The 26773-nt window shown below is 40.5% G+C and overlaps 1 protein-coding gene across 1 annotated transcript; it reads left to right on the forward strand.

Moving 5' to 3' along the window:
* Window positions 1-3140: 3140 nt before the first annotated feature.
* Window positions 3141-8600, forward strand: adrb2a (adrenoceptor beta 2, surface a). Its single transcript, XM_022214039.2, has 2 exons — window positions 3141-3300; window positions 3560-8600. The coding sequence occupies exon 2, from the start codon at window positions 3560-3562 to the stop codon at window positions 4811-4813; it is 1254 nt and encodes a 417-aa protein (XP_022069731.1). The 5' UTR covers window positions 3141-3300; the 3' UTR covers window positions 4814-8600.
* The last annotated feature ends 18173 nt before the right edge of the window (window positions 8601-26773 follow it).

Below are 26773 nucleotides of genomic sequence, written 5' to 3' on the forward strand. Positions count from 1 at the left end.
ACTTTGACATTTAAGAGACATTCAGGGGAAAGGGAGGATTTAGGACCTCTGATTTCCTCTCATGCTCCTGAAAACCTTTCCGTACAGGAACAATGCCTCCAGGTATTGTTTCTCATAGATTACAGGGAAAATATCGCTTTGGGAGGCGGGAGCAGCATGCGTAGGTCATCAGGCCAACACCACAACTTTCTATGAAAAAGAAGTAACGTGGGAAACAAAGAGGACTTTGTGAGGAGAAAAGACTGATTCATAGTAACAAAGTTTGATTGAACAGAGTCAATGCATGACAACCAAGTGTTGACATGATGTGAGACAGTTAAAGGGTTATCTAAATGTGAAACGGTTCTGCGCATAAGTGACAGGATACAGGAAGACAGATGTCACAGGTGGAGAGAACTCGTCATGATTAATTGAACATCAGGACTTGCATTTTCCAAAGCAAAATGCTGAACAGAAATTACATCTAGATAACATTTAGAAAATGCACTGCAGCTCTAAACTACAGTGATATGAAGTTTAATATGTGCAAGAGTTGACTGTTGCTAGACACAAAGGAGCTCAGGGCTCAAAGCCAACGTCACACTGTAGCAAACCCTCCTCCAAAAACAAACAGATCTTGTAAAGGTAATACGGTAGAATGAGTCTTTGCTGCTTCATTTTTCACATATCCTAAAATCAGTTTTTGTGAAGTATAACGGGACAAATGCATAATCTCTTAGGATGGCAACGGCAACACAACAAGCAAAGCACTGGATGTGTGCGGTGTTTAACGTACCCCCACAGTCCTACTGTGAGTGTTGCAAGGTGTTGATAACACACTGACTTAGCAGCAGTGTAGCTAAACACGGTGGGTTTGTCATGTATGTTGTGCAAGAAATAAAGTCCTGGGACTCACTGAAATCAAATGGGTATTCTGCGTGGAGCATTAGTTTGCTCATCAGATTTCATGGCAGTCTGTTTATTTTTTACCTCAAGAGGAAAAGCTCAAAACGCAAAGTCTTAGTCCCTCAGGATCGTAACAATGTGCAGTTTCAATTTCAGAGGAATGTGTGGATACATTTTTTTGACCCTTTTCTTTGTTTAAGTAAACATTTCAGTCCAGCTGTAGGAAGACAGGTCCGAAGGTCATCAAAACATTTGAATTAATCCTTACAATATGTATATTCATGTTCATGGAAATCTGCCAAGAAAAGTTGACATAGAATGAAATGTTTAACAAGACAAAAGGTCACAGAGGTCAACAGATAGCTTTCCATTTGTGTGATGAATATCTGTAGAACATTTTATGGTAATCAGCCAGCAGTGAGATTTTCCCAAAGAAGCTGGTTTCATGGGCCTCTACTCCAGGGGCAATATCAGATAATATTATTTTAAAGCTGCATAGGAATTTATAGCAGGAGATGGTGCATGGCTGTCTGGGATATTTATGATAAAAACATGTGTCACATAGAATAATTTCTTACATTTGTATGAGTGCCGAATATTGAGATTAAGATCATTGCAGTCATTGGTTGGATTTATTCTTGCGTCATGAGTCATGTGGAGTCTGTGAGAGCTCATTGTGGAGCACATGAAGGAAGCACAGTGCCTTTGGCATCTGCATTCACTGAAGGGCCGGAGCTCTGGAAACCATCATCACTTCCCTCGGTGAGCTTAGCAGAGACCTGTATTGCACATACACATGTGACACCCACAGTGAAGTGAAATCCATTTCCTCAAAAGCCTCTTCAAGAGCCATGGTCTAACATAATGGCGATGCTATTCAAAATCCTCATTTGATCTCCTGCTGAGCTGTATTTCAACAACATTGCCATGAGTCATGATTATTGTAAGAGAACTCCACCAGAATTATTATACAGCAAGACAATCCTGACACATGCTTATGTGTTGATGTGCAATTTCTGAATCAGCTCTGATCATTTCACTACAGTAATCTAGTATGAGGACAGAAATATAATAAATACTGACTGAAAAATCCTACAGCACATGCATTTTTGATGACTTGTAGGTACAGTCTTTCAGCTAATTGAGTTTAGCTCTCAATTTAAAGAAGATCTTAACTTGCTTTCTCCATAAATTCGTTCTCAGCTATGAATATATGTGTGTGTATATATAAACACACAGTGATAGTGATGGTTTTTAGAGCGGAACCATCATGCTGATTTGGTACGGGAAGGCTAAGAAAAACATCTGATCAGTTCCCCTTTTTCATCTGTCTGTGGCCGAGTTTGGTTCCAATTCTCTGTGCTGAAAACACATCATTAATACAGTTCATTAAGAATTTGAATTGGACTTCAGATAAACAGAAACCGGCCATTGAATAGCTAACAATTTTATCACCAAGACTTTGCAAATCTTTGCATGTAATGCAAATTTGTCCTGAATCCCTAAAACATACTTTCCATTTTGAGAGTATAGAGTGAGAGTTTGTTAGTGTCAAGCTGCTGGGGCCGCGGGTGCAGCATCATACCAGAAATAGGAGGGAGTTTTCTCTAGTTTAACCCTTAGACATTAATCCTACGTATCACATAGAAATAAGTGCTTTATTCTAATGTACCTGCAATGACTCATTCTACTTTTACAGTGTGTGCTGTAGTATAAATTTGTATGTTAAACAGGTAAAATATTATGGCAGAAATTTACACACGAACAAGCCAAGGTTTTGTCAGGACAAGAGAAATGGTAAAACTCAAACCTCCCAGTAAATCATAGATCATACAATCATGTTGGTTCGACTTGCCAGTTGGAAAACTCGTGAATTCAACCTTTTTTAAGAGGTGGAAAAAAAACAACAAAGCTTCACCTGCTTTTAATGCAATCCAGACTAATCGGAGAGAACTGTTAGACACGCCTCAGGGCCACGACTGCACAACTGGACTAAACACAAAACATGCATTCAAAAACCAATTTAGCATATTGTTTTTAAAAATAAAAACGTAATGTGAAGCTTTTCCTCGTGTTTGCAGATTGTGTCTCATGCAGCCCTGCAGCAGCGACTGCGGGGACAGTGTGTTCAAACTCCTGAGAGCTCTCAGCACCCTCCACAGGCTGGCTGTCTGATTGGCTGAGCACTGACCATGATGTCATCACTGCATGTTATAAGGGCTCTGACAAATAGCCTGGGAGACACATGAGAAGAAACACTGTTCAACTGAGGGACCGAGTTAGTGAGACACACGGAGCTCAAGAAAGACAGAAAGTAGGAAGTACATGTAAACCTCACTACTTTGAAGGAACTGTCTGAGCAGTGATATTTTTACTTTGTATGGGAGGCAGGAAGCAGAACAACTGTCTGTGGAGGTTTGTACTTATTTTTCTGTCTGACTTGTCTGACAAATTTTCAAAACTTGCTGGAGCCTAACAGGGTGCAATAAATTTGTTTTATGGGTTTTGGCGCCACATTTTTAGTTTGCTGTCAGTGCAAGCTTTAAATGCATGTATTATTTCTGGAAGCATACTATTTGCTGTTTTCTTCTATACCTATCAGACAGTTTTACATTTAAATAATGAAATTCACTTCCTTGTGTATGTGTGTGTTTTCCACATATGGTTTCTTCAGATGGGAAGTACAACCCCCCCAGTGTACCTCAATGTGAGTGCAGAGATGAACTCGTCTTCAGACCTCTCTAGGAATGAGGAGGGTTATAGTGAGGCAGCAATGATCCTGCTGGGCATGATCATGTCCTTACTGGTTTTGTGCATCGTCTTTGGCAACATACTGGTTATCATAGCGATTGCCCGCTTCCAGCGTCTCCAAAATGTCACAAACTGTTTCATCACATCCCTGGCCTGCGCCGATCTCGTCATGGGGCTCATTGTGGTTCCTTTCGGTGCCTGCTACATCATTTTCAAGACCTGGCACTTTGGTAGTTTCTGGTGTGAGTTCTGGACTGCGACTGATGTACTCTGTGTGACAGCAAGCATCGAGACCCTGTGTGTCATCGCCATAGACCGTTATTTGGCCATCACTTCTCCCTTCCGCTACCAGTCGATGCTGACCAAGTGCAAAGCTCGCATTGTGGTTGTGCTGGTGTGGGTGATCGCCGCCTTAATATCATTCCTGCCCATCCACATGAAGTGGTGGACATCAGATGATGAGAAAGCTAAGGAGTGCATTCAGAATAGTAGCTGCTGCGAGTTCTACACCAACATGGTCTACGCCATCACCTCCTCCATCATCTCCTTCTACATCCCTTTGGTCATCATGGTTTTTGTCTACGGCCGCGTTTTCCAGGAGGCCAAGCACCAGCTGAAGAAGATTGACCAAAGCGTTGGGCGCTTTCACAATAGCGACAACAGCAACTTTAAATCTTTGGAGGCCAACAATGGGCGTGGCCAGAAAAAAGTTAAGTTTTGCCTGCGGGAACACAAAGCCCTAAAGACACTGGGTATCATCATGGGGATCTTCACTCTGTGCTGGCTGCCCTTCTTTTTGCTCAATGTGGTGGTGGCCATATGGAAAGTGGAGGACATTGACCTCACCTTTAGGATACTCAACTGGATAGGTTATGCAAACTCTGCTTTCAACCCGCTCATTTACTGCCGGAGTCCTGAATTCAGGTATGCATTCAAAGAAATCCTTTGCATGAAGAGGAACCGACTCAGCACTCCCGGACACGTGAATGGATACATCTACAGCAGGCACAGCTGGCAGAGCGAGCAGCAAGGGAGGAGTAAGAACAGCTCAGAAGACAGTGATGCCAATGAAGGCTGTCTGGGGAATGAAGAGGGGGTCTGTAGTGCTGCGGACAGAGCAGTGGATCCAAACGGGAATTGCAGCAAAAGCTTATCGACTGTAACAACTGCCCTGTAAACTTGGAGCTCTGAGACTTCTGTGGGCAAGGAAATCCATGTGTTTACACTGCTATCATAAACCTTTTTTTTTTTTTCCAAATGACTGATAATGAAGGTAAGGCCAGTCGAACTGAGTGGCAGAATCTCTGTAAAGAAACTGTACAAACCATGTTCAACTGAGGAAAGCATTTCTTTCCCTTTTCAAACACAGTGAGTAAATACTGTAGGTAGATCACTTTTGCTTTTTGTTACATTGATTTAATTGCCTTTGCATCTACCTCATCACATCTTTCAATATTAGAATCTTAAGTGACATTCACATTAACTCGATTTCCACAGGAGGTTAACTAGGGCAGTATCTCAGCTGTTTATTTACCTAAATGTACTGTGGATTGTGTACCTGATATTCATCTGGCTTCAACTAAAATTGTGGGCATGCTATTTATCCCCAAATTCATCAAGAAAAAGCCCATGATTGTGATTGACTTAAAAAATGTTTTTGAATTGCAAAGTTAGTGGGGGTTGTCAGCTCCTATTGAGCACACCGGTTTGGCACGCCTATCAAGTAACTTGTTTCCATCAGAGAATGGAAGAGGTGCATGGCAGGATTAAAAATGATGCCTCTTTGGTGCTTTGTTTCAAGAAATACATTCCAAGTCAACCAAGATTTTAATCCTTTAGTTTGCTTTTTTTTTTATGATTGTCTGAGTGTGAAAGATGATCAGCAGCAGGTGTGACCAAACCTCACTCTATCTCTCCTCACTGCTCAGCAATGTTGTAAGGCCCTGCTCCCTGCTGTAGTCTTTTACAGGCTGTTGCATTTGAGTTTCTGCTGCCAGCAGATATCACCAAAGATATGAATGTTCGCAGTAAACTACATCTCTGGTGCATTCTGAGAAACGCCTGTGGACATCCTGAGTTAGTCATAAGATAAAACTTGCAAGTTTGTGTACACCCTATCAGCAAGATTCTGTTATCAGTGCGTAAGAGATCCAATATCTTTCACTGCAAAGCCGATAGCCTTATGGATAATGTGGCTGATACTGAATATTAAGCTTTAAATCTTGCAGCTGTTTCTTATATGAATTCCAAATCACATTTTTTTCAATTTTACTATGCACAGCCCAAACCTGTCACACCTTGCATTCTGTCGACCTGCTCTTCTGTGTGACATATAAACCACCATTTGGTACCCTGTCCAGCCATCAGACAAGTGTAGGAAAAACGATCAGTCTTTTCATTCCCCTCTATGCAACAATAGCAGTTGTCCCCTTCTTTGCACAAGCCTTGTTTGTTTATTAAATCTTGTGGTTGCTGCGTTTCAGCATGTACAGTGTTTACTGAAACCAGAGAATCCGTTTCCTCAGTCATGGCACAAGGGTACAAACCACACGTAATAATAAACAGTGCGTCAAAATAGCCAAGTGATAACAAAGTTCCAGGCCTGAGACATGACGCTGGTGACCACCCAGCCCAATAAACAGAGATGAAAAAAACAGTCAGTGCTCCTATATAGTGCACCTTTGTCACCACTCAGTGACAGTTCCCAGAGTCTCCTCAGTGTCTACAGACTCCTGAAATCAGTTTAAGATTCAGATAAGATTCGGAGGGGCCCACAGAAGAGTGCAGTTTCAGTTCTTTCAGTCAGTTTTGGTCTCTCTTCTCTAGACACTTCTTGATGACTCCAGGAAACGCCCTACATCCAGCTGAGCCCAGCCCAATAAACATGAATAAATACATTATCTCCGCTGTTTCGCTGCAGAATCAGATAACTTGCTTTGAAAAACAACATGAAAAAAGATTAGAGGATTACCAAGTATACAGTTTCCAATTTGCAGGTTTGATGAGGTCCAGAGGGCTAACCTAAAATGAGACTTTCTTTCTTATCGCCCATCTTGGGATCGCAGGCTCTTGGAAATGTCAGTTTTATACAGAGGCGAGCATTAATGGGGCATGAGCACTTAACCTTCAGGACTTTAACTGGAGAAATCAGCCACTTGTCCCCACATTAAATGTCTTGCAAGATTATTAGTACCAAGAGGGGTAATGAAGGTGTGGCTACAGATGTGACCCCTTTCCCCTGCCAGCATGGCTGTCTCGAGTATGTTCTGATCAAAGTGACAGCATGCTAAATGTGGCGACTGAAGGCGGGAGGTGGGGGGACCGGGGATTCTCTGCCAGTCTAAATTGGTGTCAGTGACCTGTGTTTTAGTGCATGTAGCATTGCCTCTGCATGGATAAGGTCAGATGACGCCATGAAACTGTGAACTTTGTTCTCTCAGAGGAATCTCTATGTACTGTATTGCTGAGTTTGATCAGTGCTGTTGTCACAGACCTTAGGAACAGACGTAAATACGGTGTCATCATACGTCAGTGTTTGCCATGTGAAAAACAAGCTTTCCACTACTTTGATCTTTTTCTGTTTTTCTTTTTACGTTTTACAGCAAAGTAAATGCAAGGGGTTGAATGTCGAAACAAGTGATCTCCAGCATCTTTTAAATGTTTTCACTGTCCAGCATGCACAAAGCACAAAAGATTGTAGACCAAGTTTTTTTTAATATGTTGCATTTATTTGCTTACAATCAATTGATGCCGTGGCTCTAAATGAAGTCCATGCTGTTTTTGAAAAAGTCTGTATCTAAAACGTGTAATTTCAGAAGCACTGCGGAAGTGATCGTTTGCATGTCTGCTTTATATTTGTGGTGATGTGTTTGTGATCTGTGTTGACCTAAGGTTATGAACTATATATCCACACTGCTCCCTCCTGGCAGTGCCCTATCCTTGCACCTCTGCTGTCTCAGAGTTATTAATGGTTACTGTTTTACCAATACGCCTGTATAATAAGGCATGTAATTCATGCCTTCACCTCCCCAGTTGCTGGAGGACACAACACTGTTATGTGCAATGAGTCTTGAATGACTAGCTGACACTACCACATTCCAAGCACAGCTGATGGTTTGGAACCATGCCTACTGATGCAGACAATGTACATTCAGTTCTCCTGCTAATGGCTGGTCCCAGATTCTCTATTTTACCCACTGGTATGGTTATACTGACTCAGCTAAAACAAAGGAGTCTTTTAAAAGTGGATTATGGGTCTCAGACAAGTCTTAGGATATTTTACAATGTAGCATGCACATATATTCAGCATAAAATCATGTATTTGAAAAGCATATATTTAAATATGATCCAAGTTTAGGTGAGGTAATACCCATGCTGTGCTCACTGATCCACTATTGTTTCTGTTAGATAAGATTCACTTTGCCCCATGAGAATAACTCCCACTTGATTCAGATTAAGCAGTTAACTTACTAAAAGCAGCACTATATAGCACTTTCATGAAATATCTGTTGAGACGTTGTACAACTAAATACACTTTTGAGTTCATGACTACAAACGATTTTGTCAAATCCCCCTGTACCACACTATTTATGTGGAAGTTCTGCAACACGAGATAAAACGTCATGAGAAAAGGATCACTGCAGCATCTCAGCACAAACGCTGCCAGAGGTGGACACTTGTAAATGTGAATTTTCTATGATAGCTAAATATTGCTTTCGCTGTTGTATGAAAACCTGTCACATGTGAACCTTTCCTGTGTGCAGAGTGAAAAAAAAAGGTCTTCACTCAGCTGAATGTTTACTAAATGTTTGCAAGCTATTTTCGCACAAGTTCTTGTCACTGTTTGTTGAGGTATTGGAGCCTGTGACAATATGTGGTGTCCTGTGGTATTTATTACAAAAACAACAACAAGTGTATGTAACATTTGTATTGAAATAAATTATTTACTTGTCGCATGCAACGTCTCCATTGATGTGTCCTTCGTGATCATTAAATAGCACAGAAGTGAGTGATGGATTCTCTCTTTGAAATGTGAAAGGAGGTTGAAGAATAAGGTATGCATTGTACATGGACGCTGACAGCAGTTAAGTCTATTTTAGTATGGGAAAATCATCAGCATGGGATCTGGATGGAAGGATGGACAGGAAGGAGATGGGGATACTATGACAAATGTTTCCATTCTTCTTTTAAAAGTGCATGCTTGCCCAATTCTCCAAATAATCATAGATTATACAGAGTACCTAGGGAGGAAGACAGTAGAGATATATAGAGCCATAAACATGTCTTGAAATTTGGCACTTAGTCGTAGTAGAAATTTTTTTTCATGCTTTGTTAAGTGTAAAATATGTCTGTCCTGGCCTGACCTTTGACCTTTTTGAATTTAAAATGTTACTTCATTTTATCCTGTTAGACATTTGTGTGGAATTTTGTCACAATCAGCGTATGGATTCTTCAGTTATGGCCAAAAACATGTTTTGTGAGGTCACAGTAAACTCAACCTTTGACCTCTGATCATTGAAATTTAATCGGTACACCACTGAGTCTCAGTGACCAGTATAACTAAATATTTATGTTGCCTGTTGGCTGTCATGTGCAGGAAGAAACATAAAAGCAGCATCATGATCTGGAAGGCAATCTGATAGAAAAACAAGAACCAAACAAAGTTTTGTTTCGTAGAAGTTGTCATCCTGAACAGACAGGACTGAACACTATTAAATTAGTATTTTAAATGACATATTACATCTATTGCTTTCTCCTTTCTTCATGTAACACTTGAAGGTACAAAATGAGGCATTTAGGCTATTCTTTGTATAATTTACATGCATATCTTCTGTAATAACTCTGGATGTATTTATCATGTTCATACAGTTTCTACTCATTTAGCCAAATGAGGCATGTGACCAGCTGTGAGGACTGAGAGTGCTGCAAATGTTAAGCTAACTTACTTACCTACCACAGTGACACTGCAAGCAAGCTTTACTTCCAAAGCCAAGTAAAACCTAATGTCACATTAGTTTGTGGGGCGACAGGTTACAACCTCAACAGAGCAGTATTTCCCAGCAGCGTGGGTGGTCTTAGATATCCTATCAGAGTGTAGACTAACCGTTGCGGCTCTTGTCCTTATTGGGAACGGGAACTACTCCTATGGAGGTGGATTATCTTGATCAAAGAAAAAGAAATAGAGTTTTCCTTTTGACAGTGATTGATGTCATTGAAAACTAATGCTTTTACATATTTTGAAAAGTAGTACAATTCTACAGTTTTATTTAACAGACGCTTTTATCCAAAGTGACGTACATCTGAGAATAAATACAACACGAGCAAGGATCTAGTCAGGAGAAAACAACCTAGATAAGAACCATAAAACAAGTTCAAATGTGATAATAAGACCGTGATGTCTACGTACAGGCAGTGCAGATGTAATACGATTATTATTTTTTTTTTTTCAGGCTGTCAAGTGTAAAGGTGTTTAATGAAGTGCTGGTTTTTAGTCTTTTCTTAAAGACTCAGGGAGACTCTGCAGATGGAACAGAGTTTGGTAACCCTTTCCACCACCGGGGAACCACAGAGGAATCAAGCTATCGGCCCCGTTTTTGTTGGTTGTATCAGGAGCCTTTTGTTGGTCAAGTGTTGTGAGCGGGAGGGAGAGTAGACCTGAATGAGAGGTAGGAGGGAGCTGTTTTCATTGCAGTCAAGTGTCAGACTTTTTAATTTTATGCGGGCGGCATCTGGAAGCCAGTGAAGCCATCTGACATTGGGGTGACATGAGCTGTTTTTTGGCTGGTTGAAAACCAGATGTGCATCTGCAGAGGTTTGACTGTGCATGCAAGGAGGCCTGTCAGTAAGGAGTTGCAGTAGTTGATGTGTGATATTACGAGAGCCTCGATCAGGAGTTGGGCTGATTCTTCAGACAGGAAGGGTCTGATCTTCCTGATGCTGCACAGGGAAAGTCTACGGCGGAGATGGGATTGACTGGGCTCGGAACAGGATCGTCAGATTGAAAATCCGCTACTCTTACAGGTGAGCTGACCAGATTATACCAGTACTAACATTCTCTGTGAACAGAAATAGAAGGTATTCAAAATTACTGTGGGTAACCTTGCATAGCCAGACCATTTTCAAGCACTGACAGCATTGTGTAGAATGGTCTGGCTGCACCTCATTATCATTCTGTTCTCGCATATTTGTATTTCTTTAAACCAGTCACAATTGTCTTAGATGGGGTAAGAACAGAATACACCAACAGTTCTGACTCAACATAGTGATGAGGAAATTGTTTTCATGGAATATTTGCATGAAGGAAGGCGAGTACTGCTATTAAAATGGAAAATTCATGGGGAAAAACTGAACTGTTTTGTTGCACAAGCCAAACTTTCAGCAAAACTTAATATTTTTAGTGAGTAGCGTACTGCCCAAAGGTTGTTGTTGTTGTTGTTTCCCATAGTGAAGGGGATTTTGTCAATCACAACCCATAGAAAGTAGAAAGAGATGAGAAATTCATGTGAAATGCATGGTCAGTACCCATAGTCCACTTCTGCTGAGTCAGACTACATTGTGGACTACAAGTACAGCCCTTGTTAAGTTAGTCTACATTGTGGAAGACTATTGGTGCCATTTTAACAATTTTTTAAATATTGAATTTAGATATGTTATGATAGATGTTGCTATCATTATTAGCAGTAGTGTTTTTATACAGCTGAAAACACACATTGTGGGGATCTTTATGTATGAAATACAGTGTTCATGTGTTGCTTCAGAAACTATGGAGCCAAACAGAATTATTTCTAAATGAATTCAGAGTTTGATCTTAAATTTTATTGAAAGTATTGCGAATTGCTTGGTTTTTTCCCCCCAGTAAAACTAGATAAAATATGATGAGCCCACTGAAGAGTCTAGAATTTTCAACCAACAAATGTTGCTGATGTGAGCTCAACCAGCCGCTACAGCTGATAAAATCTGCTAGCATCAGTTGCAATTTCAGCTGACAAAACTGATCATTGTTGACTAGAAATATCAGGCTGAAATCAGACCCTGCAGAAACTGTTCCTTATGGGAATGAAATCTATTTGCAGCAGTAACTAATGTGGGTGAGCTTAATAATTAGGCAATTAAAGGCAGCATGCTATGGCCTATGAAAACGTGTAAAACTGGAGTGCCCTAATTCTATAAAAAAATGTAAAAGCAATTTGTTAAAGCATTGTTGCTGTCTTGCCCTCTGCACTTGAATTTTACAGTGGAAAATGAGTGCTACTGCAGAATCATCTTCAGTGTAAATGGATTCTAGCCTAGCCACGCTAGACCCATGCTCTGAAGATGCAAGGGTCTAGGCACGCTGGACAGGGAGGGAGGTGGGCTAAAATGTTGTCTATCAAATCACTCTGCAGCAATTGGGTAGGTATACAACCGATCAGCGCAACGAATAGGCTCCGAGAGCGCCAGAAATCAGAGGATGCGGTAGTTCAGTGAAGCCTTATTTATACAGTCAATGGGTGAAGCTCAAGTATATTACAGACATGTTAACAGAAAGATTATTCAGAGTCGGTGCTAATGGAGGTCAACAACTGTTGTCGTTTTTGTTGTCAACCCTGGCAGAGAATCAAATTCGCTGCCGTGGGTTGTCTAGCGCGGCTAGGCTAAATGGATCCACTTCTGCGCCCTTATCTACTAATCCTACAAAACTCAAGATTTCCCCTGCAATTTCCGTCTAAGTCATGTCAAACACTCCGTGTCTTCCAGGGGTTTAGACATGCACTGAGGCCAATCCACCGGGACATGTGCAGACATAAGTCTGGAAGATCAGCCGCATGCTCTCTGGAGCTTGATGACCAATTTTCACTACCGACAGAGAAACTTCAAGCAATAATGTCTAACTTACTTCACCAACTTTCAGCTCAGGCCTTTAAATAAGTCCATGCATGGTAATATCTATCAACAGGCTTCAAGGACTCGAGATAAAAGGCAATTTTCCCACATCAAGACCTACCATGTTGTCTGAGTTATAGAAGAATAAAAGCAACAAGTGGTCTTTTTAGGCACAGTATGGCTATTTTCTCAAATATGTTAATCGTGGCATTGACAGATTGCATAGAGTGTGAGCATGTGAAAATATTGTCTCTAATAGATCAATATGTCCCCTGGTGACCACAGTGAACAAGGCACCACAATGTCTGCAGTCCCATCTCTCCCTGGGGCCTTACTAGCATATGTGCGTGAGTGTATTTGAGAGTGTGTGGATGTATGTGCACGCACTGGCGCATCTCAAATCGCAGTTTTTCCCCGTCTGAAAAAGTAGCTCCACCCGACCTGAGGTTATGAAAGCAAACATAACCTCGGAAGATGTGCTTAATTCTGCTTTCAAGGCCAAAGTAAATGCAATAAAACACATCTCTTCAAAAATATTTTACTTATCAAACATGCTTTTTTCCACTAGGATGATATTTTTACACACTACCTCAAATGCTCTGATCCATAACAGCGTGAAACTTATTGTTTCTATCTTCAGTCAGCCATAGCGCTATGCGGAAAAATTAGTGCTTCCCATGAAAATTGGTGACTTTTTTTGACATATTTGAACAGTAAACAAACATTTTGTCCTCTTGTTCACTCTTTTATTTAACAAAAATATGAATAAATGTAGTAGATACTTGTTGTGTGAGGAAAAAAAAAAATAATTAAACCCTTCACCTCAGAAGCTACTAATGCTATCTTTAGTCGAAATTAGTTCTTGTAGGTGCATAATTATCTACCACTCTCTGTTATTGACTTTCTGAGATTTGCTCTTCACTTCCTGCAAATTTTCCTCAGTTGCAAGAGCTTTTTTGCATGTACTTCCAATTCCATGTCATGATCACTGCAATATTTCAGTGGAATTCAAATCTGAGCTTTGATGAGGCCGTCCAATGGCTTTCCATTTCTTCTTTATAAGCTAGTCCTTGGTTGATTTGTTAGTGTGCTTAGGATCATTATTCTGCAGAAACAAGCCAAGAAGTTTAATTTCAGCTGTTTGAAAGATGGCCTCAGATCTCAGTTTAGTTGCTAACCAGAAGATGTTGTTAAGGCAAGAAAGCAACCTAGACCCAGAACATTTGCACTGCCAGGCCTCACAGAGGTTCTGAAAATCTGTCTGTGTGCACCAAACATCTCTATGCTTAAAAAGTGTTACTGTGATTTAAAAAAAAAAAAAAAAAAGTCCTGTGTTTGCCTTCATTATCATTGGCAAATTTGGATTGTTTTTTTTTTTTTACAAGAGTTACCTGCAGATATCTGTGATCAAATTTTGCATCAGTCATCCTGCTTTTAGGATTTAATGGGTTGGCCAATTCTGAGTCATTTAAAATCTAATTGTAGATGATTTTACTTTATGACAGATTTATTGTGTTAAGCTGAAAACCTGTCCAGGGTGGATCCCGTGTATGGTAAACCAGCCAAAACAGCAGCACAGTTTTTCATCTCCCTCCTTCAGCTTGAAAGGTTAAAACATTTACAAACTTGAGCTCACAGCAGTCCAGAGGACACCAGGGGCCTATTTCACGAAGCAGGTTTTACAAACTCTGAGTTTCTTCCACAACTCTGAGTTGATCTACTCTGAGACAGAAAACTCTGAGTTTTCGGTTTCACAACGGCTGATTTGAGTTGGGTTAATCAACTCGGAGTAGTTTGACCCGGAGTTACGCGCGTGCACCGCAAGTCTGAAAAGACAGCATCAATGGAACCCCGATTCGACGAGTCACCATGGAAACGGGGAAGCGAAAGTCTGCGTTTTTGAACTGGAAGTTTTTAACGCGCTCATATGGCGAGTTTGAACACGTTTTTAGAAAGAAGTGCAACACCGCTGCAGCTGCAAAAGAGAGAGCGACGGCGTGGAGAACACTGATGCCCGGATCAATGCCTAAGTTTAAATGTAGTCCTTTGTAATCGTAATAATATTACAGGGTATAACTGTCTGAATGGCAGCCTAGTAAGTTATTCCATTTAGGTGAAATCCCGCGGGGGAGAAGCTTAAGATGAAATATAAAAACATTGTTCAAACAGGTCAGACCTCGGCATTATCTCATGGAGGTACTTCATGTTGATCATGTTTTACATTGTAAAGTAGCCTAAATATTAAGTGGCTGTTTGACTGTGCAGTTGTTTTATCCACACATAGCCTAAATGTCTGCATCCATATCATGTCCTGTTAAATAATTAAGCCTATTTAAACTAACATAGACTTCTGCTCAGCCAACAGAAAGAAAGCAGATGCCTATAAAACGGTGGTATAAAATGTCATGGATGCATATATATATATATATGATTATTTAGTTCTCTTTTGTGTCTTTTTTTTGTCTTTTGGCCCCTTCACACCACAGACCTTGTAACTGTAAGTAGGCAACACTCCAAAGATTTATCCAAATGGTAGTTTAAGTGTACTGAAACATGTCACTGATCTAGGATGAAGAGGATGAAACTGTGTCAGCTGCCTTTACAGAGGGGGATCCAGAAAGGCATATAGAGGTATGTTACTGATAGTTCTCTTCTCATTCACATTTTGGGTGGAATATAGAGTGTGACATTTAGCCTACACTGAAGTATTGCACATTCTCATCCCTTTTAACAGAGCATGGCTGGACAGCAGCAGAATGGTTCCTCAACTTCCACTGCACAGACTGACACAGTGAGATGGATGTTCAGGAAACACCAGAGGTTCATTCTGTGGAATTCATGTGCAACTGTGTAATTTAATGTCCTCTATGTATTCCCAGTTATCAGTAAAACAGATTTACAAACTGCATTTGCTGAGAAAAATCCCAAAAAACAGATTAGGAGGGCAGATCTGGAAATTGAAAGACTGGAGCACAAGTTAGAGGTGGGTGATGGTCACAGGTGAATTATGTTAACTACTGGAACATGAACTGAACTATCTTTTATTTGTAGGAAATAAAGAAGACCAAATGAAATGTGCATCATGTCTTTATTTGCTGTGGTGGTGATGATGGTGACTTAAACTCTAAAGGGATTATTGCATACGGTGTCTCTGACTGCTCTGCTGTCCTGGATAGCTGCAGGTGGATGGGCTCATCATCTGGGTCTTCAGTTTGTAGGGCAGGGTGTTGCTCTCCTCTAATAGTGGTAATATTATGAAGAACAACACATGCCACAGTGATATCACAGGCCCTCTCAGGGGTCACCCTGAGGAGATGTAGGCGCTGAAAACGGGCTTTCAGCAGGCCTATGGTCATCTCCACCCGGGCTCTGGTCCTGCAGTGAGCCCGATTGAAGTTCTGTTGGGGGCCTGGTTCAGGGTCAGGGTATGAGGTCATCAGCCTGGGTTGGCATGGTAACCCCTGTCACCCAGCAGAAGACCATCAAACTCTCCTGTAATGTATAGTGGATACATCAGAGTATATTAAAGGAGGGAGACAAGAGAATTCTATTGTGAAAATCTTCAGGCTGCTGACCACGCTGCAGTCTGTTGCTCAGGTTAGACTCTCCATAAATCCTGGAGTCATGAACAGACCCAGACCACTTGGCCTCCACATTAGAAATGATGTATGCAGCATCACATATGATCTGGACAGTGCAGAGAATGACAGATGTTGAACTATGATGCAGTCTTTAACATTTAGAAACAGTAGTCAGTCTACCTGTAGCCTACCTGCACATTTATGCTGTGAATGGACTTCCTGTTCATGATGTGAGGGAGCTGTGATGGGGATGTGTGTGCATCTATGCATCCAATAACACTGGGAAATCCTAAAAGAAATTAAAATGACTTATCCCAGTCTGAGGCTGCAGCACAATGTCATTAACAGAATATGATTTAAAATGAATTTAACAGATCTCTACATCATTCACCTGCAATCCCATGGATCCTCCTTGATGCTCTGACAGGTTTGTGTCCAGGAAAACCACAATGACGAGTAAAAGTCGTTTCAGAGCCAGGAAAACTTTTCTGACTGTCCTGCATACAGTTGTCTTACTGTAGTGCTCTGCATCTCCGACATTATATAAAAACTTCCATTTGCAAAGAACCACAGCGCAACACACAAAATATCTGCTGGATGTGAGAGCATGACTACGGTTGGTAATGTAAATGTAAGGACGGATTAGGTTGTTTATGTAGATTATGGACTTGAAACGATTACGAAACGGTACCGCTCAAACCAATAATTGTCCGGAAATGCGAGAACATTTATGCTCGGTCTGATAACAATCTACCGACGAATATTTAATTATCTGTGCAGTAATGCTGCTCCTTTATCTACTGGATCGTTAATAAAAGCTGTTCTATGCCAAAACTCGCTCGCTTACTGACTGAATGAATGAGGAAATGAAACAGCGTGTGTGGCTGAAAGAGGGCGGAGACAGAGAGAAACTCGAGGTTTTCTCAGATAAACCTGCTGGTGAGCAGGTTAGAGTCATAGAGTCTGTTACTGCGGTAACTGACCGAGAGTTTAAGTTACCCCTCTTTGTGAAACAGGCTAGAGTTACCCCGCATTCCCTGGTTAGAGTTACCTCGCTTCGTGAAACGGAAAACTCTGAGTTTCCCTCATTTCAGGGTTAACAAACTCAGAGTTTTCCCTAAACCTGCTTCAATGAAATAGGCCCCAGGACACATCTGACCAGATGTGGAAAACAAAAACAGATCAGGATAGTGTGAAGTCTGTGTTCTCAGGAGAAGGCCGTGGGAAGATAAACCTCCAACGGATTCCACAGCACACACTTCCAGATGAAGACACCAAGATATGTATCTGAACCACATTTTGGCCCAGTGACTGACTCATACCCCCAGTTACTACCCAGACAACAAAGGACAAAACAGTCACCAGAACCAATCTGACTAGCTTTTCACCCTGCAGGAAGACAGGGTCAAAATCTTAATGAGCGGCATCAAAGGAACGACACTCACTCTTGGAAACTGACCCTTTGCCCTGAAGCACAACGCTTAAACTAAACCAATTTAACCAATCTATTTTCTTGGACTCAACTTTCCTTTATATTAACTCACAGAAAAAACACTTGTAGATGATGCGCTACAATAGTCTACTGTTTTGAAATTATATAAACCACTAGAAAATATCTTAAAAATATAGCCCTGTTGAGGACATCTGGACACCAGCCCTCTATGACAGAGGTTGCACCACGTCCCCTCCTGAGACAATGACAAGCAAAATTCAATTTTAAAGACCATTGCTGAAAGCACTATTTTGAGTTTTTCTCAACCTCTTTTTATGAGTACCAACTCAACCTTTCTCTTTGAGCTCTTTGTGAGATTTTTTTTTTTTTTACGTTGACCAGGAGGCTCCCCTCTGTCCACTGCTGATCACACCTCTCTAAATTCTCTTTCTTGGCAAATTGAATTCCACCAATTTAGCAGATGCTGTCAGGCATGGTCTAGTCATTCCTTCATCTATAACCCAATATTACATCATAATATTCACAGTAATATTCACAGCGCTGTTTGTTTGGTGTTGTTGTGTATCTTAGTGTGTGGTAATATTGTATTGTAGTTAATAGTTGCTATGATGTTGTTAGTTGAAAAAATGTTATTTTAAATGTGCTTAATTACATGTAAGTCCAATTGCGTGGATTGTTTGTTGTTTATGTTTAGACCCCAAATTGTATAGATACCAACATGTCATAATTAACTTTCCCTTTTAAATCACTTCGCCAATAATTCTGAAACTCCTATTTATGGCCAACAAAAAGAGCTGCATTTAAAGTATTATTATCACAAACTAACTTGATCATCTGGCTGAATGCAAAGTTGGATTGTGAGTCATTTATATCAAATAATTTGGAGGACCTTTTAAATCCCTTGTCAGACGAATGCGCATCAACGTTTTTTTCTGAAGGCCTTAAAGAGCTCTTTAGATCTTGCATGATGACACACACTTTGATGGCAACGAGAGCAGCAGAGCCTCAATTTCAACATGTCACTCCGTAAAGAAGTTCTAATCTGTGGCATCTAATCTGGAATTCATCATTCTAATTTGATATATTTGAAGGTGTGACAAACGTTGGACTGCACTAATTTCATATATGTGACTGATGTGGCTTTTCATTCACTTAAATTAAGAATTATGACTACAAAATTTCACTTTAATGTAGCGTTTCTTCGTGTATATAACCTCGCTTAATAGGTTTTGTCTCAAAGAGAATCAAACAAATTTGGCCAGTTATAGCAGCATGACAGTGTCTTCGTTCAAAAGACACCTTTCTTGCAATAGATATTCCCTAATTTGGTGTTTTGCTGATGGCAGTCTGTTCAAAGTTTCTTGTTTCTAGGTGTTGAGGAGTTGAGTTGAGATCTGGTGACTAAAGGCCACAGTATATGATTACATAATTTTCCTCATCATCAAACCACTCAGTGACTCATCACGCCCTGTGGATGGGGATATGATTTTACTTTCATCAAGATGGAAATGTGTCATTATAGGAGAAACATAATCGCTCAGAGTGACTTTGTATTGATTCACAGTGACCTTTTCCTCTACGGGGACAAATGGACCCCAGCTGTGTCAGAAAGTCCCCCCCCCCCCCCCCCACCAGTAAAACCATTGTAGTGGCCTGTCTTTTATTGTGCACCACCCATACTTTCGCCCACCTGTTGAGAATATGACTCATCCATACCACTTTTTTTCCATATCTTTGCAGACCAGTGCTTTTGTTTTTTCCTCAGATGAACTCTCAAATGTTCGATCATCTTTGTAATAACACTCACTGCCTAATTGTGGATGTACTGTTGCCGACAGTCCATTCACATCGTGTACTGCCAAATGTCAGTCATCTGAGGAAAAGCTGCTCTTCTATTTTTCTGCTTTGTGTGCTTCAGAACTTCAGAGGACAACTGTGCCCACATGGCAACAAAGCAGAGTAACCTAAAGAAGCGAATTCAAGTTCATGCGACTTGCGCTGTAAATCATTTTTGCAAATAATAAGATAGCAATGAGGCAGACTTGACATTATTGATATAATTCCCAGTGGAGCATGTAAGGGTCAAGAGTTAATCACATGATAAATGGTGTCTGAAATGTTCTCTGGGAGATAAATGCAGAGGGAGAGCAGATGATTATTTCTTCTTTATCTTTTAGTACTTCTTAAGTGTTTGCCCCACCAGAGAGTGGTACAAAAATGACTTATCTGAGTTTAAATGATCTTATCTATCCAGCTTATGAACTCACAACAAGCTCACTGACAGCAAAACACTTGGCCTGTTTGCGCAGGCTTTTTCCTGAAAAACCTTTAAAATCAAAAATAAAATTGTACTACCAGCTCTTAACTGTCTGAAAACCAGAGATTAGAAAAACCAGATGGTGTAACACATTTAGATCAGCACTCTGAATACAGCTTAGTGATCCAGTACATTAATACTCTACTGCTAATCCATTTTATGCATTCAATAAAATTATGAAACCTGTTATAAAATCCATTATCTATATCACTGGTTTTTCCACAAGTTTTAACATACAAAGTTATTGGCTTGTCGCACTCAGGAAAGCTTGAACCACAAAAATCAAACAAGGCCAACCTAAAGTATGAGCATTGGTCTGAACTTTTTCAATCTTTGTCATAACATTAGGAGAACTCCAATGATTCTCTTGTTTTTCCCCTTTGTTTTGCTATCTTTTCCCTTCTCTCTCTTTGCCCACCTTTACTATTTCCTTACATTGTTACCATTGTGTTTTGTGCTTGGCTGCGTGCAATAAATAAATGATTCCAACAGCATATAGTGTCTTGGTGTCGACTGCTTTATTTCTCATTTTCCACTTCTGTTTTCCTTGTGCACCCTTTTCTGTTTATTCGATAATAAAGTGGCTCTTGATTTTTTTTTTCTCTTCAGAGGCCACAGGAGTATTACATCAACACCTTCCCAGGGCGCTTGTGTATAGAATATATGAGCAGCTCTCCACAGAACAGACAGGCTACAAACTGCACACATCTGTTTGCGGTTTTCTGTAATGAAAAATGCATTCTGGCTATCGTTTCGAGGGTCAAGAAAGTTGCTGTAACTGAGCGTACGGGTGGTCACATATAATAAGTTAACTGCTTACAGTCAAATGGTAGGGTTGCATGAATTAATTTCAAGTGTCAGTCTCTTATTTCAAGTTTTAGTAGTCTCTTTTTTGCTACTGATAGTTGCAGGCACATTGACACCGACCAAAGGGAATGCAGTGTAATAATACCATTTAAAATGTGCCTTAGCTCTGTCTTTTTCTTTCTCCTCTAATGGCTCAATTAGACAAAATAACAGTCATAATTTGCTTCCATGGAATCAATTTCCCACCCAGCCAGCTCTAGTGCATTGTGTCCTTCATTCTAGGCCATTGTGTTTTTTGATGGCTTTGGGAAGTGCCACTTTTTCCTGCTGTAAAAAGGTCAAAGCAGTGGCTCATATGGTGCTGCAATACACTTGTGGACGTATGTAGTGGTGCTGCATGGTTCACTGTGATCTAAGCTGCAGGGAAGAAAGCATTTATCAGCCAGCAGCCTCATTGTTATACAGGGCAGTCATCAGCTCGACTGGCAAAATGGAAAACTGACATTAACCATGCACCTCAAAAGACTGCCCTGCAGCCGACACAGACGTAACAGTCCGACGAAAATCAGGTCATCGCTGTGCGTAAATGTGTCTCGTTCAGAAAATGTTCATTGTTTTAAATCATTGTTAAACTCAGGAACACCGGAAGGGGAATTACTGTAGCATTTTTGTCGTCTCCTAACAAGACTGGAAAGTCCTAGTCTTGATCCGTTGTAGCCAGACGTGTCACGACTAGACTCCGTGTGATTGCTCTTTATCCCTTTGACACTACAGTAATCCCCCCCAAGCATTCCCTGACATAATCATGTGGGACAAAGATGCTTGTCAGTTGGATGCCTAATATGGTGCTACAGATAGTGTGAGGCTGGTGTGCAGAGGTGGCCAACAAATGTTTCTAGATGTGTGTGTGTGTGGGGTTGTGTGCATGTATTTATGTGCGAGGTCTTTCCAGCTCATGGTTAGTGTCCGGTGGCAAAGAGGTATCCAGCCGTAAGCCACAACTCAACAGAGAAGCACTGCATGTGAAATGGAATCTATGAAATGAATTTTAAAACACGTCCAGTGCCAATAGTAAATACTTACTATAATACGGGCAGAGTGTTCCATCAGATTCAGGTCAACGAACACGCAGTACTTCATTTGCTATTCACATTTCCTAAATCTTGTCATGACAAAACAAAGTAAAGCCACTTTTTAAATATTTTTAAACAGGAAGTAGACCTACTGTATGACTTTTAAAAGGTCCCATACTGTATTTTCAGTTGTATTTGTCACTGAGTCAAGTCACATCAAATGTTCTGCTGCTGGCTACAAAATGAACACAAAACTCTTCAGGCTTTCCCAGCATCTGAAGAGGAACAACAACAGGCTAATCCTTAGTGTTAGCATGTTGTGTGATTAATGACAATCATGTTGGTATTAGCTTTGATCATATGCCTACAGGGCAGAGCTCATTGGAAACTGTTAAACTGAGATATTATAGAGAAGGCAAACACTCTAATATCAGTTTAAGAGTAAAAACAAAGGACTAGGTGGGCTCCTGTGTTTTCGTGTCTGGCTTCAGTTCAACCTAAACTCAGCTGGTGTTTACATCTGTTTGATTCTCTCCTGCTCTCTGTGCTCAAATATACTGCATTGTAACACAGCCGAATTCCAAATAAAGCTGTTCTCATTTGCAGATTTTTGTATTTCTGTCGTCAGACAATGGCGTGAATGTGAAATAGTGACAGCCAATTAAGAATGCATGTTAGCCAGCATTCACTTCAAAACCATGTTGAAGGTGCAGTTCTGCATCACTAAAATGCTGATTTTAAAACCGTAGTCTTGTGTGACAATCTTACTATACACAAGTTAAAAACAACAACCATGCTGTCAACTCCTAAACAGTAAAAAAAATCCCTCCTATGTCTGTGTTCGCTACTGTGCTGTCAGCAGTTTTGTTGTCAATCACAGATGCACAGAGACAGTCATCCTCCTGAAGGGAGTGTGGACAGCAGCAACAAAATAGTGATTGCTCAGCCACTTTTAAAGGTGCAGACACTGAAACAGCCCATTTAGAACAGGGCTAAGACTCGGTGTTATACAGTCACGAACCATTTCAGCTGAAAAATGGAGAGATGTTTGGAGACTTTTTAGAAAAGAGCCACACTATGAGACCTTCGGAAAGTAAAATGAATGGGGGATGGTGGATAAAAGGCAAATGAACCATTCCTACTTCCGGCACCTGTACTCATTTTTCATGGGTCAGAATACATACACACCCATCTTCAAACTCAAACTTCATTTTCATTTCAACAACCCACCTATAAAGTTTAGTGGCGGTCTCTTGCACTCTGTTGCAAAACCATGTTAATGGTAGGTTCTGGTACAGCGTGTGTCTCCAGGATCATATTTTGACCTGATGACACACAGAGACACACATAAGGTCAAAAACAAAACCAGTCACAAAGCCGCGGCAAGAATCCAGTTCAAACACAAGGAACCTGAAAAGCCTACCTGTAATGCTTTATCAGCGATAAAGCATCCAAGACAGTTACAACTTCATATATACATTGTGTCGAGTGAGAGGAGACATTTACTGTCAACATAAACCTCTTCTAATGAAAATCTGTGGAAGCAAAGAGTGAAACCAGAGCCAATCCTGCTGGCCAAACTTTCATCACAAGGTGCTCTAGCTATTCACCTCAACTCAATTGTACTTACAAGGTTGTACTGATTGAACGAAAATTTAGTCATTTGAGTCATTTGAGCTGGAGTAGTCAACCGTAGACAGTAATTTTGCTTAATACTGTAGAGAGCACGGACTCTGCAGTCACCCGTGATGGGACAAACTGAAAAACGATAGAGCATTGTGTGTGGTTTTAGTGCATATGTGTGTGTTGTTTGTGGTGGATGTGATGAACTCATTCACCTGTTACGACAGTGGAGGAGAACGTAGCCAGAGAAAAGAGTTATTATCCTTAAGGAGAGGTGAGAGATGTCATGGATGAGGACAGAGTGAGATAGAAAAGTCAGAATGAGTGCGTGCAACTGTTCTTTAAATGATGCAACTGAAGTCACACTGTGACAAATTAGCTATGTACCCTGTAACGTTTAACACTCAGTGCTTTTTGTTAGGATTATTCAATGAGAACTCAGCAGTGGCAAGTGCGTAAGCAGTAGCCCTGTTTACATTACCCTAATTAATAGTAATGTGGTACCATGTGGATCTCAAATACCATTAAGGGACTGCAGATGAAGCATTGAAAGCCATTAGCTCACAGAATCATGTTTGCTATGTGAAGAACTGGTTTATAGTAATTCACGTTTCCTTAGGAAAGAACTAGCGTACAGTTTAAATTTATACAAAATATGAAAGTAATTAGGTTTAGAATGTTCCTTGTATGCCATGTTGATTGCGACAAATAAACAATGCAAATACACAAACATAAACACACCTTCGAATTGTGCAACACTTTTCCCATTGTGTAAATAAAGTTAGTCATCCTGTACGTCATGTGGGAGTGTGGTATTGTGACCATGACTCTAACAGACGCAGGACCAACCAACCAAACTTCCCTAAAAGGATCAACTTGCAGCCTTAGCTGGCTTGAATACTTCCATGATCTTTCTTTTTGATGTATTTTCTTGTTTTTGCAACCTCATGTAGTGGACTGAGAAGCAGAATAAACAATAGACGCACAGAGAATCCAGAGACCTTTTCTCAGAGCTGTAAATTTGGTAAGAAACCATTTGAGAAGACAGCTAACTCAAAACTTTCACCCAAATGGAAGATCTGCATATTGGATGTTTACTTCAGACTGGCCGCTCACAGTCCTCTTGCAGACAACAAGACATCTCCTGCCTCTGCCAGAACCCGGTACTAGTTGTAAAATGTTGGTTGTGAAGAAAACCACACCTCTGGACGAGAGGAGGTTGCATTCTTCACTGTGACTTCCTGACCTTCTGCTCCTTCTAACACCCTGAACATTCTTATTAATTGAACAGACATGTATCATACTCTTAAACATTGTTGCAGACCACATACACCCCATCATAGCAGGACAATGTCACCCTGTCACACAGCAAAAACTGCTCAGCATCAGCTCGAGGAACGTGACCAAGAGCCATTGATGTTATCATAGCCTCCCAACTCAGTATATCTCACTCTGATTAAATCTGATCAGGAGCAAGCCTGGTCCATGGAGGTATCACACTGCAAATACTTAAAGTATCTTTTAGTTTGTGTCCTATATCCATGTCTTACACAACATTAAGGAGGTTTGTTTTCATTTTGTAGCTGATCAATGTATGTCGTCCACTGTGTATGTGTATGTAGTACTGGCACGTTGTATAATCTGTATGTGTATATATGTCAAGTCTTTCTGAGTACCTCCCAAACCAGTTTGTGCCATGTTTTCTTTTTGCACAAAAGCTTTCAGTAATGCAACAAGATTTAATTTACAGTACAGTACATTGGCATGCGGAAACCACTTGTTTGATAGATTTATAAAATAGCTTGATTAAATAAATCTGCTTCAGAGTTCAGCTGCTCTGACTGTTGTGTTCAGTTTCCTTCAGATCTTCTCCATCCCTTTGTCCTCAGTTGTGGGTCCAAGAGTCTTCATGGATTTTTTATATGAGTACACATAAATTAGACACAGATGTATAGAGAGCTGATGCTAAAATAGATTCTAGGCTTTTATCAGAGCATTTCCCCTCTTATTGAAAAAAATAAAAAATAAACAGATGCATTGTTTGCACTGATGAAAGTCGGAAATAGCTTTATATGCTTTTCAGGTGTATGTACTGAACAGGATAATTAATCTGCCAAGGAATGCAGCAGAGTTATGTGACAATCAACATATGTTTGTCTATTGATCTGTGCACAACATTACTCAAAAATGGAATGACGGATTTGGATGAAATTTCCAGGGAAGGTCAGAAATTAAACAAGGACCAAGTGATCAGATTTTGGCCGTAATGCAGCTTATAGTCTGGATCCACGGATTTGTTCAGTATTTCCGTATCATTGCGAGGTAGCAGCATGGCATCACTGTAACTATGACAACAAGTGAACACTGCTGCGTGCAGACGATCGCATGATTGCAATCCTACTACATATCCATCTCTGCAGACTCATCTGAAATAAGACAAGGAACAATTGATTAAATCATGGGAGTGTATCTGAGTCCCGTCAATTCCCGCCGGCTGCTACATGTTTAGGCCACCCGATTTGGTAACCATGCGTAATCTACACGTGCATAACACACACCTGTGGGTGGGTACATCAATATCAAATGGTCACATTCTATAGCGCTGTGATTTCTGATCATCAGTAACTAATAAAAAATGCTGCATTTCTGACAATGACATATAAGGGACTGAACAACCTTCTCTGAGTCCTTTTCTTGTTAAGGACTGTGTACAGTGACATAAAACATTTTCAGATCATATCAGCACATAGATATTTAAGCATTCAGTATACTTTCGGTAACACAAACTGTTCTATCTTCTTTCCCTTGGTAGGGAATCACAGCTCAGAACGGCAAAACAACCCGACACAAGAACAGTTTCTTCCCCCATGGGATCACTCTGATGAACATGTGAACCAGTGTAATGGCAAGAACTATTTTTAAATCCCAGTCCTGAACTACTGTACATGCTTTCTATGCTGTATGTCACATACCTGTTAATATTTCATGCCTGTAGTGCTGCTCTCTGCTCAATTGCATCACCCACCCACCTTGTGTAGATGACGTCTCGGTAACTCTCTATTAATTGTGTTGATTGTGGTGTGTGTTTTATTATTATTAATATATGTGATCTTTATGGATTAATAATGCTGCTGTATAATGTGTATCTTGCATTTTACTGCTGCAGAAGTTGAATATGAAGATGATTTTAACTACTAGATATACTGTTTGATAACTTGTTCTACAGCTGTCTATCATAGTCTGTAAGATCATCATATATTAGTGGGGTCACTTCCCTGTGACAATCATGTATCTCGAAAAAACCATGAGCTCAGAAAGAAAACAGTCTTGTTTTCCTTTTGGTGACAATGCAGTTTCCAGCTAAGCCACCAAGGTTTTCACAGTTTATTTTGCTAAGAAGTCACAGACGTCTCTCTACCCA

This window comes from Acanthochromis polyacanthus, chromosome 10 (genome assembly GCF_021347895.1).
Source record: "Acanthochromis polyacanthus isolate Apoly-LR-REF ecotype Palm Island chromosome 10, KAUST_Apoly_ChrSc, whole genome shotgun sequence".
In the NCBI taxonomy this organism is placed as follows: Eukaryota; Metazoa; Chordata; class Actinopteri; family Pomacentridae; genus Acanthochromis; species Acanthochromis polyacanthus.